This window comes from Littorina saxatilis, linkage group LG16 (assembly GCF_037325665.1).
Source record: "Littorina saxatilis isolate snail1 linkage group LG16, US_GU_Lsax_2.0, whole genome shotgun sequence".
Taxonomy (NCBI): Eukaryota; Metazoa; Mollusca; class Gastropoda; order Littorinimorpha; family Littorinidae; genus Littorina; species Littorina saxatilis.
The window spans coordinates 51102874-51120373 of NC_090260.1; the positions used below are offsets into that span (position 1 = coordinate 51102874).

General features: G+C 42.1%; 1 protein-coding gene across 6 annotated transcripts in view; it reads left to right on the forward strand.

Moving 5' to 3' along the window:
* LOC138951192 (uncharacterized) overlaps positions 1-17500 on the forward strand; it is a 521013-nt gene that overhangs the window by 205235 nt on the left and 298278 nt on the right. Inside the window, exons 1-3 of one of the 6 annotated variants that reach the window (XM_070322839.1) lie at positions 2086-2285; positions 2463-2908; positions 9650-9716. The exons of 3 other annotated variants lie outside the window; for them this stretch is intronic. In XM_070322839.1, the coding sequence (XP_070178940.1) occupies positions 9669-9716 (48 nt within the window). In that variant the 5' untranslated portion in view covers positions 2086-2285; positions 2463-2908; positions 9650-9668. Of the gene's footprint in view, positions 1-2085; positions 2909-9649; positions 9717-17500 lie in introns of those variants that run through there. 2 more of the 6 variants (XM_070322842.1, XM_070322841.1) reach the window with 2 other exon arrangements.

Here is a 17500-nt window from a genome sequence, read left to right on the forward strand (position 1 = left end):
TAACGGAGCTGGAGGGCTCAGAAAAAATTTCATTCGCTGTATTAACCCTCTTTGGATAACTTGCACATGTCAAACCAGTTGCAGAAACCCAAACCACAAAACCGTAAGGCTTTTTTACATTTAGTCAAGTTTTGACTAAATGTTTTAACATAGAGGGGGAATCGAGACGAGGGTCGTGGTGTATGTGTGTCTGTTTGTCTGTGCGTGCATGTGTGTAGAGCGATTCAGACCAAACTACTAGACCGATCTTTATGACATTTTACATGAGAGTTCCTGGGAATGATATCCCCATACTTTTTTTCCTTTTTTCGATAAATACCTTTGATGACGTCATATCCGTTTTTTGTAAAAGTTGAGGCGGCACTGTCACACCCTCATTTTTCAATCAAATTGATTGAAATTTTGGCCAAGCAATCTTCGACGAAGGCCGGACTTCGGTATTGCATTTCAGCTTGGTGGCCTAAAAATTAATCAATGACTTTGGTCATTAAAAATCTGAAAATTAAAAAACAAATGTTTTTTTTTATAAAACGATCCAAATTTACGTTCATCTTATTCATCATCATTTTCTGATTAAAAAAAAATATAAATGTTATATTTGGATTAAAAAACAAGCTCTAAAAATTAAAAATATAAAAATTATGATTAAAATTATTTTTTTGAAATCAATTTTAAAACACTTTCATCTTATTCCCTGTCGGTTCCTGATTCAAAAAACATATAGATATGATATGTTTGGATTAAAAGCACAGCCAAAACTGTTATCACACAAACATTGCTAAATATGACAGCTAAAACTGTATTTGCTACATGTTATGAGTGTTGACCCCGAGTTTCTACTGCAAACCAAAAAAAATAGCAACATCTGAAAGTATTTGTGTGTCACCCAGTTTGGACCACCTTCAACAAAGTAGAAGAAAAAAGTCGCGTAAGGCGAAAATACAACATTTAGTCAAGCTGTCGAACTCACAGAACGCCAGACGCCAGGCGGAGCAGCCACTAGATTGCCATGTTTTGCCAACTAGATTGCCAAGTCTTAGGTATGACCCGACCAGGGTTCGAACCCACGACCTCCCGCTCACTGGGCCTTACCACTAGGCCACCGTGTTGCAATCCCTATAACTAGCCGTCGATCTTTCAACAAATAATAATTATAACACATAGTCTTCTTTTCGTGGACGTTGATAATTTCTTTTTTTTTTTCTCTGTTTTTGATTAAAAAAAAAGTGTCTTTAGTTACCTGCTGTGCTTCAAATAATTTTCTCGTCAAAACGCAACAGATAAATCTATGGCATATTTGAATTAGTTTGACTTGCACAATAAGTTGTATAGTGTTATTTTGAAGTATAGGGGCTTTTTACAGTGATTCGGGAAGACCTCTTCACTGGTCCATATTAGGCGCCCAGGCTACTGATAAAGACCCGTTGTGCATTTTTCTGTATTTATTTTTTGCCGGATATATATCACAGCTAATTCGCTCTAAATAGGCATGACAGTTAACTAAAGAGAGAATGACTACTAAACACAAAGGACCGGCACGGTTGGCCTAGTGGTAAGGCGTCCGCCCCGTGATCGGGAGGTCGTGGGTTCGAACCCCGGCCGGGTCATACCTTAGACTTTAAAATTGGCAATCTAGTGGCTGCTCCGCCTGGCGTCTGGCATTATGGGGTTAGTGCTAGGACTGGTTGGTCCGGTGTCAGAATAATGTGACTGGGTGAGACGTGAAGCCTGTGCTGCGACTTCTCTCTTGTGTGTGGCGCACGTTATATGTCAAAGCAGCACCGCCCTGATATGGCCCGTCGTGGTCGGCTGGGCGTTAAGCAAACAAACAAACAAACAAACTAAACACAAAATGAAACATCTCTGCAAAAAAAACCACAACTAGTTATCAGCATGAAACAAAAAAGTGGTCCATATTAGGCAACCTTCCCCAATAATCTTATACTACTGCATTTATGCCACCCCCAACCCCAAAAATAAAAAACATGAAAATAAAGGCTCAACCCCACATCCAAGATCAAAAGATGATTTCATCGCGACCCGGATGTGCAGCAGTGTGAAACGTCACGAGGGTCCGGGTACACGGATCACGTGGCCGTGCTGAAGCCTGTATGTTGTAAGGACCAGTGTCGTCACAGCTCAGTCTGTGTCTGTACCAACCTGTCGTCAACACCACAGTAGAGACTTGTTACAAGCTGTATGTTGTAAGGACCAGTGTCGTCACAGCTCAGTCTCTGTCTGTACCAACCTGTCGTCAACACCACAGTAGAGACTTGTTACAAGCTGTGTGTATTGTATTTGTAACCTGTCGTTGATATGATAGTAGAGATTTGGTACAGGCAGTGTGTAGTGTGTATATGTGTCTGCGTGTCTTTGATCTGTCTCTCGTGGGGTGCAGTGTTTATGTAAATGCGTGTCTACGCCCTGTGGGATTAAGTGTAGTGTTGCAATTTTCTGTGCAGGGATACATTTCAGCATACTTCTACCGTTTTGAGAACTGCTCTGATATCAAGGAAACATCTTCAGGACGTCTGTGTGTGATGTATTATCTGCTGTGACCTGGTGAAATACTGACTGCAGCTAACGAGTTGTGAGAAAGAAACATTGACTCTAAAGCTAACGGGTTGTGAGAAAGAAACACTGACTGACTGAAGCTAACGAGTTGTGAGAAAGAAACACTGACTGAAGCTAACGAGTTGTGAGAAAGAAACACTGACTGAAGCTAACGAGTTGTGAGAAAGAAACACTGACTGAAGCTAACGAGTGGTGAGATCTATAGAAACACTGACTGAAGCTAACGAGTGGTGAGATCTATAGAAACACTGACTGAAGCTAACGAGTGGTGAAAAAGAAACACTGTTTGGAGCTAACGAGTTGGGGGGATAACTGTGGATTGCTTTGTTCAGCGGTAAGTCCCTGTAAGTGGATTGGACTCATTTAACCTTCACCGTGTTTTCGAGTACGACCCAGATATACCCTGAATAAGGTCATGACAATTCGCGATGACATTACCAACACAACACAGAATGATTAGCATGTATATGGGGGTGTGGATACTCAAGTACCACACGGCACAGAGAACGCATTCACATGTACTCATCGTCAACAATGCAGTTTAAAAAAAAAAAAAAAAATTTTTTTTTTTTACATTTAGTCAAGTTTTGACTAAATGTTTTAACATAGAGGGGGAATCGAAACGAGGGCCGTGGTGTGTGTGTGTGTGTGTGTGTGTGTGTGTGTGTGTGTGTGTGTGTGTGTGTGTGTGTGTGTGTGTGTGTGTGTGTGTGTGTGTGTTCGCGTGCGTGTGTGTAGAGCGATTCAGACCAAACTACTTGACCGATCTTTATGAAATTTTCCATGAGAGTTTCTGGGATTGATATCCCCGAATGTTTTTTTTCTTTTTTTTGGATAAATGTCTTTGATGACGTCATATCCGGCTTTTCGTGAAAGTTGAGGCGGCACTGTCACGCTCTCATTTTTCAACCAAATTGGTTGAAATTTTGGTCAAGTAATCTTCGACAAAGCCCGGACTTCAGTATTGCATTTCAGCTTGGTGGCTCAAAAATTAATTCATGACTTTGGTCATTAAAAATCTGCAAATTGTAAAAATATTTTTTTTTTTATAAAACGATTTAAATTTACGTTCATCTTATTTTCCATCATTTTCTGATTCCAAAAACATATAGGTATGTTATATTTGGATTAAAAAAAAAGCTCTGAAAATTAAAAATATAAACATTATTATCAAAATTAAATTGTCGAAATCAATGTAAAAACACTTTCATCTTATTCCTTGTCTGTTCTTGATTCAAAAAACATATAGATATGATATGTTTGGATTAAAAACACGCTCAGAAGGTTAAAACGAAGAGAGGTACAGAAAAGCGTGCTATCCTTCTCAGCGCAACTACTACCCCGCTCTTCTTGTCAATTTCACTGCCTTTGCCATGAGCGGTGGACTGACGATGCTACGAGTATACGGTCTTGCTGAAAAATTGCATTGCGTTCCGTTTCATTCTGTGAGTTCGACAGCTACTTGACTAAATGTTGTATTTTCGCCTTACTCGACTTGTTGTTAAAGATTATTAATCTTTGTACATACTGATTTTAGACCAACAAGCCAGAGTACACAACCGTTGATTAGGCGTTATATTACCCTGCAAGAAACTCTCACAGAGCTTCAATCTTCATCGTGCCCCCCATCCCCCCCTCCGCACACCCCCAGCCCCACCCACCAATAATCCAACCCACAACTCAGTTTGCGACCCGGATGTCTATAAGTGTGAGACGACGCAATGACACGGTGCACGTATCATGTATCGGTACTGAGGCCGCCTCGTTGTGGGGCCATTGTTGTCAGCGTTCTGCCCGTGTCACTGCAGAGAGGTCGTGTTGCTTTCCTGTGTCATATCAAAGTACTGGCCTGGCTTGGAGGGGGACACCCCGAAGCGTCCCGGTACCAAAGCGTCCCGGTACCGAAGCGTCCCGGTACCAAAGCGTCCCGGTACCGAAGCGTCCCGGTACCAAAGCGTCCCGGTACCGAAGCGTCCCACTATAACGCGTCACAGGACTTAGACTTTCTTTTTTTTTAAACCTTGAATGACCTTGATTTGACCTTGACTTGACTAACCATATATATATTTTTTAAATTGAATCTTGATCTTGATTTGACCTTGACTTCACTGATTTTTTTAATTTTGCACAGACCTTGATTTGCTTTCGGAAAAAAAAAATCACTTTTTTTCCAACTTTTCCCCAACTTTACTTTAGATCTGTACTCACAACACACCAATTTGGAAATACTGTACCCGTGTGGACAAGTTCGGGGGAAAAGTCCGTAGGCTTCCGTTCACAAGAGGGATATGTCTGTTATCACACACGCTTTCTGGCTTCACTAAGCGTGAGCGTCGGAAAAAGTCTTTTCAGTTCTGCCTCCGACTTTTAAATTGTATCATTTGGGTTAATTTGGGTTTGTTTGGGGTCATTTGGGTAATAAAGAACGCTCGCGCTGGACCCGAGTACTCTTCAGACTGGCTCGCTCCCCCAGTATGAAAGTTTTTGTCTTGTGCACGTTTAAGACCAAGTGATTGCTCTGTGTGAATTACAGGCATTCCCTTTGCTATATTATACATTGGCATGCGAGCCGAGGATGTGCGTGGTGACTGGTACCGGGACGCTTCGTGCCCTACTGCGCGGGAGCGTCCCGAAGCGTCCCGGTACCAAAGCGTCCCGGTACCCCTGTGACGCGTTATAGTGGGACGCTTCGGTACCGGGACGCTTCGGTACCGGGACGCTTCGGTACCGGGACGCTTCGTGATGTACCCGCTTGGAGAAGTGTAATTTCAGCGTTCTGCCCGTGTCACTGCAGAGAGGTCGTGTTGCTTTCCTGTGTCATATCAAAGTACTGGCCTGGCTTGGAGAAGTGTAATGTCAGCGTTCTGCCCGTGTCTCTACAGAGAGGTCGTGTTGCTTTCCTGTGTCATATCAAAGTACTGGCCTGGCTTGGAGAAGTGTAATGTCAGCGTTCTGCCCGTGTCTCTACAGAGAGGTCGTGTTGCTTCCCAGTGTGAAAGTATTGGATATCATAGTATATATTTGGTACAGGCAGTGTGCAGTGTGTATAATTATGTGTCTGCGTGTCTTAAATCTGTCTACGTAGTGTAGAGTGTTTATATTATGTAAATGCGTGTCTACGCCCTGTGGGACTAAGTGTAGTGTTCGCCTACTGACTTCAGCAGTTGTCTGTGCAGGGATTCATTTCAGCATACTTCTACCAAGTGAACATTGAACATTGATTGACGGGTGTTCACAAAACCGGGACTGTTGCCTTAGATTTGTTTGTATACAGATGAACAGCGGCAGGACCAACACTTATTGGGGTTTTGAGGGTTGGTCGGGGAGTGGGGGGAGGGGGGGGGGGGGGTAGGCCCAAAGCGGGACTGCAGCTAGGTTTGTATGATTTGCTAATGTGTACTCATAATGACATGGGTTCTAATAGACTTATATACACAAATAAGTGTGCAGTTCAAGCTAGCAAGTCTCTTGACGTGTGAAGGCTGTGCTTGCATTATACGCTGTTTATCAAGTTGTAGAAATATAAGATGACTGCCATGTTTTTGTTGCTTCTAAATTTCCATTGCTCCACATACATTTCTACTGGCGACATAGAGCATGGTTCTTTAAATGGTCTACTGGCGACATAGTGCATGGTTCTTTAAATGGTCTACTGGCGACATAGTGCATGGTTCTTTAAATGGTCTACTGGCGACATAGTGCATGGTTCTTTAAATGGTCTACTGGCGACATAGTGCATGGTTCTTTAAATGGTCTACTGGCGACATAGAGCATGGTTCTTTAAATGGTCTACTGGCGACATAGTGCATGGTTCTTTAAATGGTCTACTGGTGACATAGTGCATGGTTCTTTAAATGGTCTGTTGAGGAGGATGTGGTTTGATGCCATACATTTCTACTGGCGACATAGTGCATGGTTCTTTAAATGATCTACTGGCGACATAGTGCATGGTTCTTTAAATGGTATGTTGGGGAGGATGTGGTTTGATGCCATGTATGTTATGTACGTTATATCTGTAACACTTCCTTGTTTTTATAAGGACCTGCACATCTTGAGTCTTGTGAATGGTATGACGAGCAGAAGGATCAACATTTACTATTGTTTGTTTAAATAAATACGAATTTAGTCTAACACTGAGTGTGTCAGTGTGACACTGAAGCTTAGGTGCGCGCCGAGTACGAGTGTAGCTATGATTTATTAATCCAGTCTGGCTGTTTTCTCTCACACAAGTTTAATACATTCTCTTTGGTGCGAATACATCCAACCCCACACACATGTTAAATCCTGAAACCAGCACAGTGAAGCCCGCTGCTGTATGCCTTTTATTGGCTTTGCGTTCATCTTCAGAACGACCTCTCTCCGCAATCCATTGGACAGAATACAGAATCTTGAACTGCCCAAGGTTGGGAATGTGTCTTGACATTGCGGTTAAGAAACATTCACTCCAGCTATATATGTACACCAACACTCGCATCCATAAACAAAAGATCAACGACATGAACATAAAAAAAGACATTGGACAGCAATTAAGTCGTAACGATATTTTTCTTCGTTCATGGGCTGAAACTCCCACGTTCACTCATGTTTTTGCATGAGTAGGTTTGTACGTGTATGACCGTTTTTACCCCGCCTTTCAGGCAGCCATACGCCGCTTTCGGGGGAAGCATGCTGGGTATTTGTGTGTTTCTATAACCCAACGAACTCTGACATGGATTACAGGATCTTTTCCGTGCACACTTGGCCTTGTGCTTGACTGACTGACTATTAGGGTGTAACGTCCTCTTAGACCAACTGGTCTATATTGGGACAGGTATTGGAAATACGCTGAAGATATGGTGTGATACTTTGATTCAAACAAGCCCGCTGTGGCTGTCTTCTTCGACACACCAGCATTGGGTTTGTCTCGTCAAAGTATCGAAATACGATCATGATAATCAGAGACGAGAGATGATGCATGCGTGTCTTCGTGTTTTCCAAGCCCTGAGACTTTCGCTGTGAACGTGGGATCTTTTTCGTGCGCATGTGTGCACACGGGGGTGTTCGGACACCGAAGAGAGTCTGCACAAAGTTGACTCCGAGAAATAAATCTCTCGCCGAACGTGGGGATCGAACCCACGCTGATAGCGACCAACTGGCTACAAAGCCAGCGCGCTACCAACTGAGCTACGTCCCCGCCGCCTTGTGCTTGCGTGCACACACGAAGGAGGATAAGACACTAACAGGTCTGCACATAAGTGGACCTGGGAGATCGGAAAAAATCTCTACCATTAAGCCACCAGGGGGCCGCGGCCGGGATTCGAACTCACGACCTTCTGATTCGGAGGCTGATGTCTTACCACTACTCCACTGCGGCCGTCAGTCGTTACGATCATTCTTGTACGATTAACAAACAGTCCTTTCAAACAGGACATACACAACCACGCATACAACACACAACACACAACACACAACACACACCAATCAATCAATCAATATGAAGCTTATATAGCGCGTATTCCGTGGGTACAGTTCTAAGCGCTTGTCGAAGAGTTGTCAACACAGGACTAACAAAGAAACTAACATCTACAGACGGACACGAACCCTATCACACACTAGCAAACCCTGATAAACATACAACAAACAACTGTTTAACAACAATGTACACATCAATAGCTAGGTCCAAACAAAATAATATTAAACACAAAGAAAACACCTCTCACAGAGCACAGCACAAGAATGTCTTTTGGGGCGTGCAACACATCACGTCGAACATGAAAGTCGCAGCCAGCTACGGGAAGAACTGAGTCTTCAACCTACTCTTGAACGCGTCAAGAGAGGGGCTCTGGCGAAGCTCAAGCGGCAGGGAGTTCCAGACGGAGGGGCCCGCGGAGGGGAATGCACGCTGACCAGCAGATGCGAGTTTCGAGCGAGGGATATAAAGGCGGAGTGGGTCAGCAGCAGAACGAAGGGGACGGTCGGAGGGCTGGGTGTACAGGTCCAGGGGGGATTGAAGGTACTCGGGAGCAGAGTCGTTGAGACACTTGCAGACGAGAGTGGACAGTTTGTAGAGATTCGGGTGTTGACAGGGAGCCAGTGCAAGGAGCGAAGTAGGGGGGGTGATGTGGTCTCGCTTCGTCTTCCTCAACGTCAGCCTGGCAGCAGCGTTCTGGACTCGTTGTAGGCCATGAACGGATGAGGCGGGGAGGCCAGCCAGAAGGGAGTTGCAGTAGTCCAGACGACTGAAGATGAGGGAGACAACCAGCTTGACACAGGCGTCGTGGGTGAGGTAGCGACGGATAACATATAACACACACCGCAACATCGTGTCGCCATAGGCCGGCGCTATCTTGTGTATTATTACACGTGGTGCGTACATAGAATTTGGCAAACGCGTGACTGACCTAAAGACGCTCTCACAGCCTACTTTAAGTTTTCCGTCGCTTTGCTTTGTCGGGCTTCCATAATGCTCTGACCGGACGTCAATCCACGATGACAAACTCCAAGTTTCAAATGGAAGCATATCAATACTTCGTGTAACTTAGGGTCTCGGACTTCCATACTTCTTAGTTGTAACATGACGGAGCAACACACGTTTGGAACAGTTACAGTCCTCTTTGGAAAGAACTTTTTCAGGAACCATTGCTGAATGAACAACACTGGCAGACATCATCAGTTTGACTCATTGGTGTTTCAGGTAACACAGGGCGAGTACAATGAACAACACTGGCAGACATCATTAGTTTGACTCATTGGTGTTTCAGGTAACACAGGGCGAGTACAATGAACAACACTGGCAGACATCATTAGTTTGACTCATTGGTGTTTCAGGTAACACAGGGCGAGTACAATGAACAACACTGGCAGACATCATTAGTTTGACTCATTGGTGTTTCAGGTAACACAGGGCGAGTACAATGAACAACACTGGCAGACATCATCAGTTTGACTCATTGGTGTTTCAGGTAACACAGGGCGAGTACAATGAACAACACTGACAGACATCATCAGTTTGACTCATTGGTGTTTCAGGTGACACAGGGCGAGTACAATGAACAACACTGGCAGACATCATCAGTTTGACTCATTGGTGTTTCAGGTGACACAGGGCGAGTACAATGGGGAACAAGCAGGGACGTAGCGAGACTTCAAAGAAACAACGCCAGGTAGGCCGCTGTCACGGTGCTGCGCTGTCCATTCCATGCTGTTGTCCGTCGTGCTTTGTTGTGTTTGTGCGTTGTCTATCGTGTTGTATTGTCCATTGCATTAGAGAGTCCAGAGCATTGGAGTTTGTAAAGCAATATGTTGTGCATTACATTGTATTATCCGTCGGGTTATAATGTCTATTATATCGTATTGTCCATAGCATTGAATCGTAAGATGTCCCCAGCATTGTGTTGTCCATAACATTGTATTTTGTAAAGCATTATGGTGTGTATTACATAGAGATTACACAACGTCATCGAGTGAGGGACCGAAAAATATTGAAACTCGAGGATGATTTTTTTGTGATACCACACAAAAAAATCATCCGAGAGTTTCAATATTTGTTGGTCCCTCACAAGATGACGTTTGTGTAATTTGTGTATACAATGATCAATCTCTATACCTTCCTGTCACTGGAAGCAGCAACACTTGAAAGCATAAGTTCCCTTGACAAACGTCATTTATGATTGGCGTCATCTATGAATGACGTCACTGTCTAGACAAGACAAGTGCCGGTATCGGCAAACCTTGTCGCGGCAAAGGGCTATGACCCGTGCCTTGATACCATTGAGATCATAGGAGATGCACAGCAGTGCCGATACCAGGTTTCTTTAGCTTCACTTTAAAATGATATCAGAACGATAGTTATTCACTTGAAAGTGAACACAGGAGAGTTGTATACATTGTATTATTCATCAGGTATATCGTCCATTATATTGTATTGTCCATAGCATTGTATTGTCCATAATATTGTACTGTCCATAGCATTGTGTTGTTCATAGCATTGTTTTGTCCATAATATTGTACTGTCCATAGCATTGTGTTGTTCATAGCATTGTTTTGTCCATAGCATTGTATTGTCCATGATATTGTAGTTTCCATAGCATTGTACTGTCCATAGCATTGTATTGTCCATAGCATTGTGTTGTTCATAGCATTGTACTGTCCATAGCATTAATTATACTGTCCATAGCATTGTGTTGTTCATAGCATTGTTTTGTCCATAGCATTGTATTGTCCATAATATTGTATTGTCCATAGCATTGTACTGTCCATAGCATTGTATTGTCCATAGTATTGTACTGTCCATAACATTGTGTTGTTCATAGCATTGTACTGTCCATAGCATTGTATTGTACATAGTATTGTATTGTCCATGGCATTGTACTGTCCATAACATTGTATTGTCTATATCATTGGGTTGTCCATAGCATTGTATTGTCCATAGTATTGTGTTGTTCATAGCATTGTGTTGTCCATAGCATTGTATTGTCCATAGCATTGTGTTTTCCATAGCATTGTATTGTCCATAGCATTGTATTGTCCATAGCATTGTATTGTCCATAGCATTGTGTTTTCCATAGCATTGTATTGTCCATAGCATTGTGTTTTCCATAGCATTGTATTGTCAAAAGTGTTGTGTTTTCCATTGCATTGTGTTGTCCAAAGCATTGTGTTGATAATAGCATTGTGTTGTCCATAGCATTGTGTTGTCCATATAGCATTGTGTTGTCCATAGTATTGTGTTGTCCATAGCATGGTGTTGTCCACAGCATTGTGTTGTCCATAGTATTGTGTTGTCCATAGCATTGTGTTTTCCATAGCATTGTGTTGTTCATAGCATTGTGTTTTCCATGGTATTGTAGTGTCAAAAGCATTGTATTGTCCATAGCATTGTATTGCTCATAGCTCATTGTGTTGTTCATGGTATTGTATTGTCCAAGTATTGTGTTGTCCATAGCATTGTATTGTCCATGGTATTGTATTGTTCATAGCATTGTGTTGTCCATGGTATTGTATTGTCCATAGTATTGTATTGTCCATAGCATTGTACTGTCCATAAGGGCCCAGATCTACCTAGAAATAGATAAAAAAAAATCACTTTTTTGCTTTTGTATTAACAAAGAACATTTTTATGCAGGTAAATGAGTCTATTTTCATCCCCAATTGAAAATATGTGTCTAATTATAACCGATGCAGAGATGTTCGATGTCAAAGATGACTGGTGTCATATACCAAACCCCCAAAATGTGCCGATTTATTTTTTGGGGGGTCTGTTCAATACTCTTTATCCAGTGAAAAACAAAGCACTCCCTGTTGCAATTCGCTACAATCAGTCTCCCTGTCTTCTCAAGGATTACTTCCCTTTTGCAAATGGCTGCTTCCACGATGTGGTAAACAGGGACATTATTGCTTGAAAAGTTTGTTTCTGAGCTTCGTCAACAACCTGTTTCGTCATAAGTGATAGGAAAAGAAGTGGGGGAAAACGGAAATGGCGAGGATTTGCTGGAAACCAGTACACGACATATCAACAAGGTCTGTGCAGTGTGAGAGTAGAAAGTGCGGCAGGTAACCACAGTAGTGACACTCACACTGACATGGAAAATGTGGTGGAATCTTCGACTGTGCAAAAAGGTAAACAAACACCGACCACGCCCACCTGTAGTTCTGCCATGAAGATTTATAAGATGTATGATATGTTAGAAAGTGATGGTGATTCTCCAGAAGACAGTACTATCTAGGTGTCCAAATTTCATCCGACCTATGCCGACCACCAGCAACAGAGCATCATCAACTCTTGGATTCCTCCGCCGAAATCTACGGAACTGCCCACAGACCTGCAGACGCACAGCATACATTGCCCTGGTACGATGAACCCTAGAGTATGCTGCAGTTGTGTGGGATCCCCACCTGAAGCAAGACATTGAACGACTAGAGCGCGTACAACACAGAGCAGCCAGGTTCATCACCAAGGACTATAAGTCTAGAGAGCCTGGCTCTGTCACCAAGATGCTAAAGGACCTCGAGCTCACAACACTCCAAGAACGACGGCGCCAACATAGACTTCCAACACTGTTCAAAATATCCACAGGGCAGATACCAGCACTCCCCCCCCCCCCCCCCCCGAAAACTTCCTCACCCCTGCAAAACAGACCCGCAGGAGGGTGAAGCCAACACAGTTTAGCGACTACAGTTCCAACAATGTGATCGAGAGGCAGGCCATCAACAACTCTAAAGGCCTAACCATACCACACTGCCGAACTGAACTGTTCAGACACTCATTTTTGTAAAGACAGCCCAGGAGTGGAACCATCTAAGCGAGGAGGTGATAGGCTGCACATCAGCAAAAGCCTTTTCTACTGCTGTAGGAAACCTCCCTCCTCCCTCCTCCTCTTTTTAGGCCCACCAGTCCCGTCGCATATATAGTCAACTTGGCTCCTGCGACGTACCATACCAGAACCAGAACCAGTACTGACTCTGAATATGATAGTCATGAAACTCCAAGTGATGATGAAGAGGAAACAGAAACAATCCAACATTGACATGGATATCGTCTGATTGATTTGGACATTTTGAACAGCAACATTGACATGGATATCGTCTGATTGATTTGGACATTTTGAACAGCAACATTGACATGGATATCGTCTGATTGATTTGGACATTTTGAACAGCAACATTGACATGGATATCGTCTGATTGATTTGGACATTTTGAACAGCAACATTGACATGGATATCGTGTGATTGATTTGGACATTTTGAACAGCAACATTGACATGGATATCGTCTGATTGATTTGGACATTTTGAACAGCAACATTGACATGGATATCGTCTGATTGATTTGGACATTTTGAACAGCAACATTGACATGGATATCGTCTGATTGATTTGGACATTTTGAACAGCAACATTGACATGGATATCGTCTGATTGATTTTGACATTTTGAACAGCAACATTGACATGGATATCGTCTGATTGATTTGGACATTTTGAACAGCAACATTGACATGGATATCGTCTGATTGATTTGGACATTTTGAACAGCAACATTGACATGGATATCGTCTGATTGATTTGGACATTTTGAACAGCAACATTGACATGGATATCGTCTGATTGATTTGGACATTTTGAACAGCAACATTGACATGGATATCGTCTGATTGATTTGGACATTTTGAACAGCAACATTGACATGGATATCGTCTGATTGATTTGGACATTTTGAACAGCAACATTGACATGGATATCGTCTGATTGATTTGGACATTTTGAACAGCAACATTGACATGGATATCGTCTGATTGATTTGGACATTTTGAACAGCAACATTGACATGGATATCGTCTGATTGATTTGGACATTTTGAACAGCAACATTGACATGGATATCGTCTGATTGATTTGGACATTTTGAACAGCAACATTGACATGGATATCGTCTGATTGATTTGGACATTTTGAACAGCAACATTGACATGGATATCGTCTGATTGATTTGGACATTTTGAACAGCAACATTGACATGGATATCGTCTGATTGATTTGGACATTTTGAACAGCAACATTGACATGGATATCGTCTGATTGATTTGGACATTTTTAACAGCAACATTGACATGGATATCGTCTGATTGATTTGGACATTTTGAACAGCACTATTGACATGGATATCGTCTGATTGATTTGGACATTTTGAACAGCAACATTGACATGGATATCGTCTGATTGATTTGGACATTTTGAACAGCAACATTGACATGGATATCGTCTGATTGATTTTGACATTTTGAACAGCACTATTGACATGGATATCGTCTGATTGATTTGGACATTTTGAACAGCAACATTGACATGGATATCGTCTGATTGATTTGGACATTTTGAACTGCAACATTGACATGGATATCGTCTGATTGATTTGGACATTTTGAACAGCAACATTGACATGGATATCGTCTGATTGATTTGGACATTTTGAACAGCACTATTGACATGGATATCGTCTGATTGATTTGGACATTTTAAACAGCAACATTGACATGGATATCGTCTGATTGATTTGGACATTTTGAACTGCAACATTGACATGGATATCGTCTGATTGATTTGGACATTTTGAACAGCAACATTGACATGGATATCGTCTGATTGATTTGGACATTTTGAACAGCACTATTGACATGGATATCGTCTGATTGATTTGGACATTTTGAACAGCAACATTGACATAGATATAGTCTGATTGATGTGGACATTTTGAACAGCAACATTGACATGGATATCGTCTGATTGATTTGGACATTTTGAACAGCACTATTGACATGGATATCGTCTGATTGATTTGGACATTTTGAACAGCAACATTGACATGGATATCGTTTGATTGATTTGGACATTTTGAACAGCACTATTGACATGGATATCGTCTGATTGATTTGGACATTTTGAACAGCAACATTGACATGGATATCTTCTGATTGATTTGGACATTTTGAACAGCACTATTGACATGGATATCGTCTGATTGATTTGGACATTTTGAACAGCAACATTGACATGGATATCGTCTGATTGATGTGGACATTTTGAACAGCAACATTGACATGGATATCGTCTGATTGATTTGGACATTTTGAACAGCAACATTGACATGGATATCGTCTGATTGATTTGGACATTTTGAACAGCAACATTGACATGGATATCGTCTGATTGATTTGGACATTTTGAACAGCAACATTGACATGGATATCGTCTGATTGATTTGGACATTTTGAACAGCAACATTGACATGGATATCGTCTGATTGATTTGGACATTTTGAACAGCAACATTGACATGGATATCGTCTGATTGATTTGGACATTTTGAACAGCAACATTGACATGGATATCGTCTGATTGATTTGGACATTTTGAACAGCAACATTGACATGGATATCGTCTGATTGATTTGGACGTTTTGAACAGCAACATTGACATGGATATCGTCTGATTGATTTGGACATTTTGAACAGCAACATTGACATGGATATCGTCTGATTGATTTGGACATTTTGAACAGCAACATTGACATGGATATCGTCTGATTGATTTGGACATTTTGAACAGCAACATTGACATGGATATCGTCTGATTGATTTGGACATTTTGAACAGCAACATTGACATGGATATCGTCTGATTGATTTGGACATTTTGAACAGCAACATTGACATGGATATCGTCTGATTGATTTGGACATTTTGAACAGCAACATTGACATGGATATCGTCTGATTGATTTGGACATTTTGAACAGCAACTATTGACATGGATATCGTCTGATTGATTTGGACATGTTGAACAGCAACATTGACATGGATATCGTCTGATTGATTTGGACATTTTGAACAGCAACATTAACATGAATATCGTCTGATTGATTTGGACATTTTGAACAGCAACATTGACATGGATATCGTCTGATTGATTTGGACATTTTGAACAGCACTATTGACATGGATATCGTCTGATTGATTTGGACATGTTGAACAGCAACATTGACATGGATATCGTCTGATTGATTTGGACATTTTGAACTGCAACATTGACATGAATATCGTCTGATTGATTTGGACATTTTGAACAGCAACATTGACATGAATATCGTCTGATTGTTTTGGACATTTTGAACAGCAACATTGACATGGATATCGTCTGATTGATTTGGACATTTTGAACAGCACTATTGACATGGATATCGTCTGATTGATTTGGACATGTTGAACAGCAACATTGACATGGATATCGTCTGATTGATTTGGACATTTTGAACAGCAACATTGACATGGATATCGTCTGATTGATTTGGACATTTTGAACAGCAACATTGACATGGATATCGTCTGATTGATTTGGACATTTTGAACAGCAACATTTGTGCAACGTTCGTGTACTTTCTGTCACAGTGACGTGAAGTTGTTTGAAATAGAAAGAAAAGGATTGGCAAGCAAGCTTGTTTTCATGTGTTCCAACAAAGAACAGGCCTTCCCTTCATGCCCAGTGATTCCACAAGGAAATGTTAGTGTATATTCAGTAAACCGCCGCTCTGCTTTTGCAATGAGATGCATTGGAGGCGACCATTCAGAGCTCAGCACATTGTGTGGGGTCATGAACCTGTGAGTACATCTTCATTCCACAAAATCAATCAGACAATGAAGAAGGCTGCTTTTCATGTAAAACAACAAAGTATGGGTGATGCTGCGGTCATCGAACACTGCCTTGCAGAAGATATAGGGGTTGTTCGAAACATAGAAATTTCAGTCGACGGTACCTACATGACCAGGGGGCACTCATCCAACGTTGGCGTCTCCACAGCTATTGGGTTGAAAACCGGCAAATCGTTGGACACAGGGACGGAGAGTAAGCCGTGTAAATCATGTGAAAACCGGCAAAGCGTTGGACACAGTGACGGAGAGTAAGCCGTGTAAATCATGTGAAAACCGGCAAATCGTTGGACACAGGGACGGAGAGTAAGCCGTGTAAATCATGTGAAAACCGGCAAAGCGTTGGACACAGTGACGGAGAGTAAGCCGTGTAAATCATGTGAATACTGGGAAAAACCAGACCACACTAGCGACAAGTATCGGAAGTGGGTGGTTCGTCATGCAGGAAAGTGCACGCTGACGCACCAGGGTTCATCTGGGTCCAATGAGGGGGATATAGCAAAAGCCATGTTTTCTCGTTCTGTTGAACAACATAACTTAAGGTACACCAGCTTCATTGGAGATGGAGACACAAACAGTTTCAAGAAGGTGTTTGATTCAAAACCCTACGGCAACATTGATGTGCACAAACTGGAATGCGTGGGGCATGTTCAGCAGCGCATGGGAAAGCGACTGCGTGACCTGAAGAAGAATGTCAAAGGCCGAAAATTGTCTGACGGGAAAACCATTGGAGGGAGAGGGAGACTCACT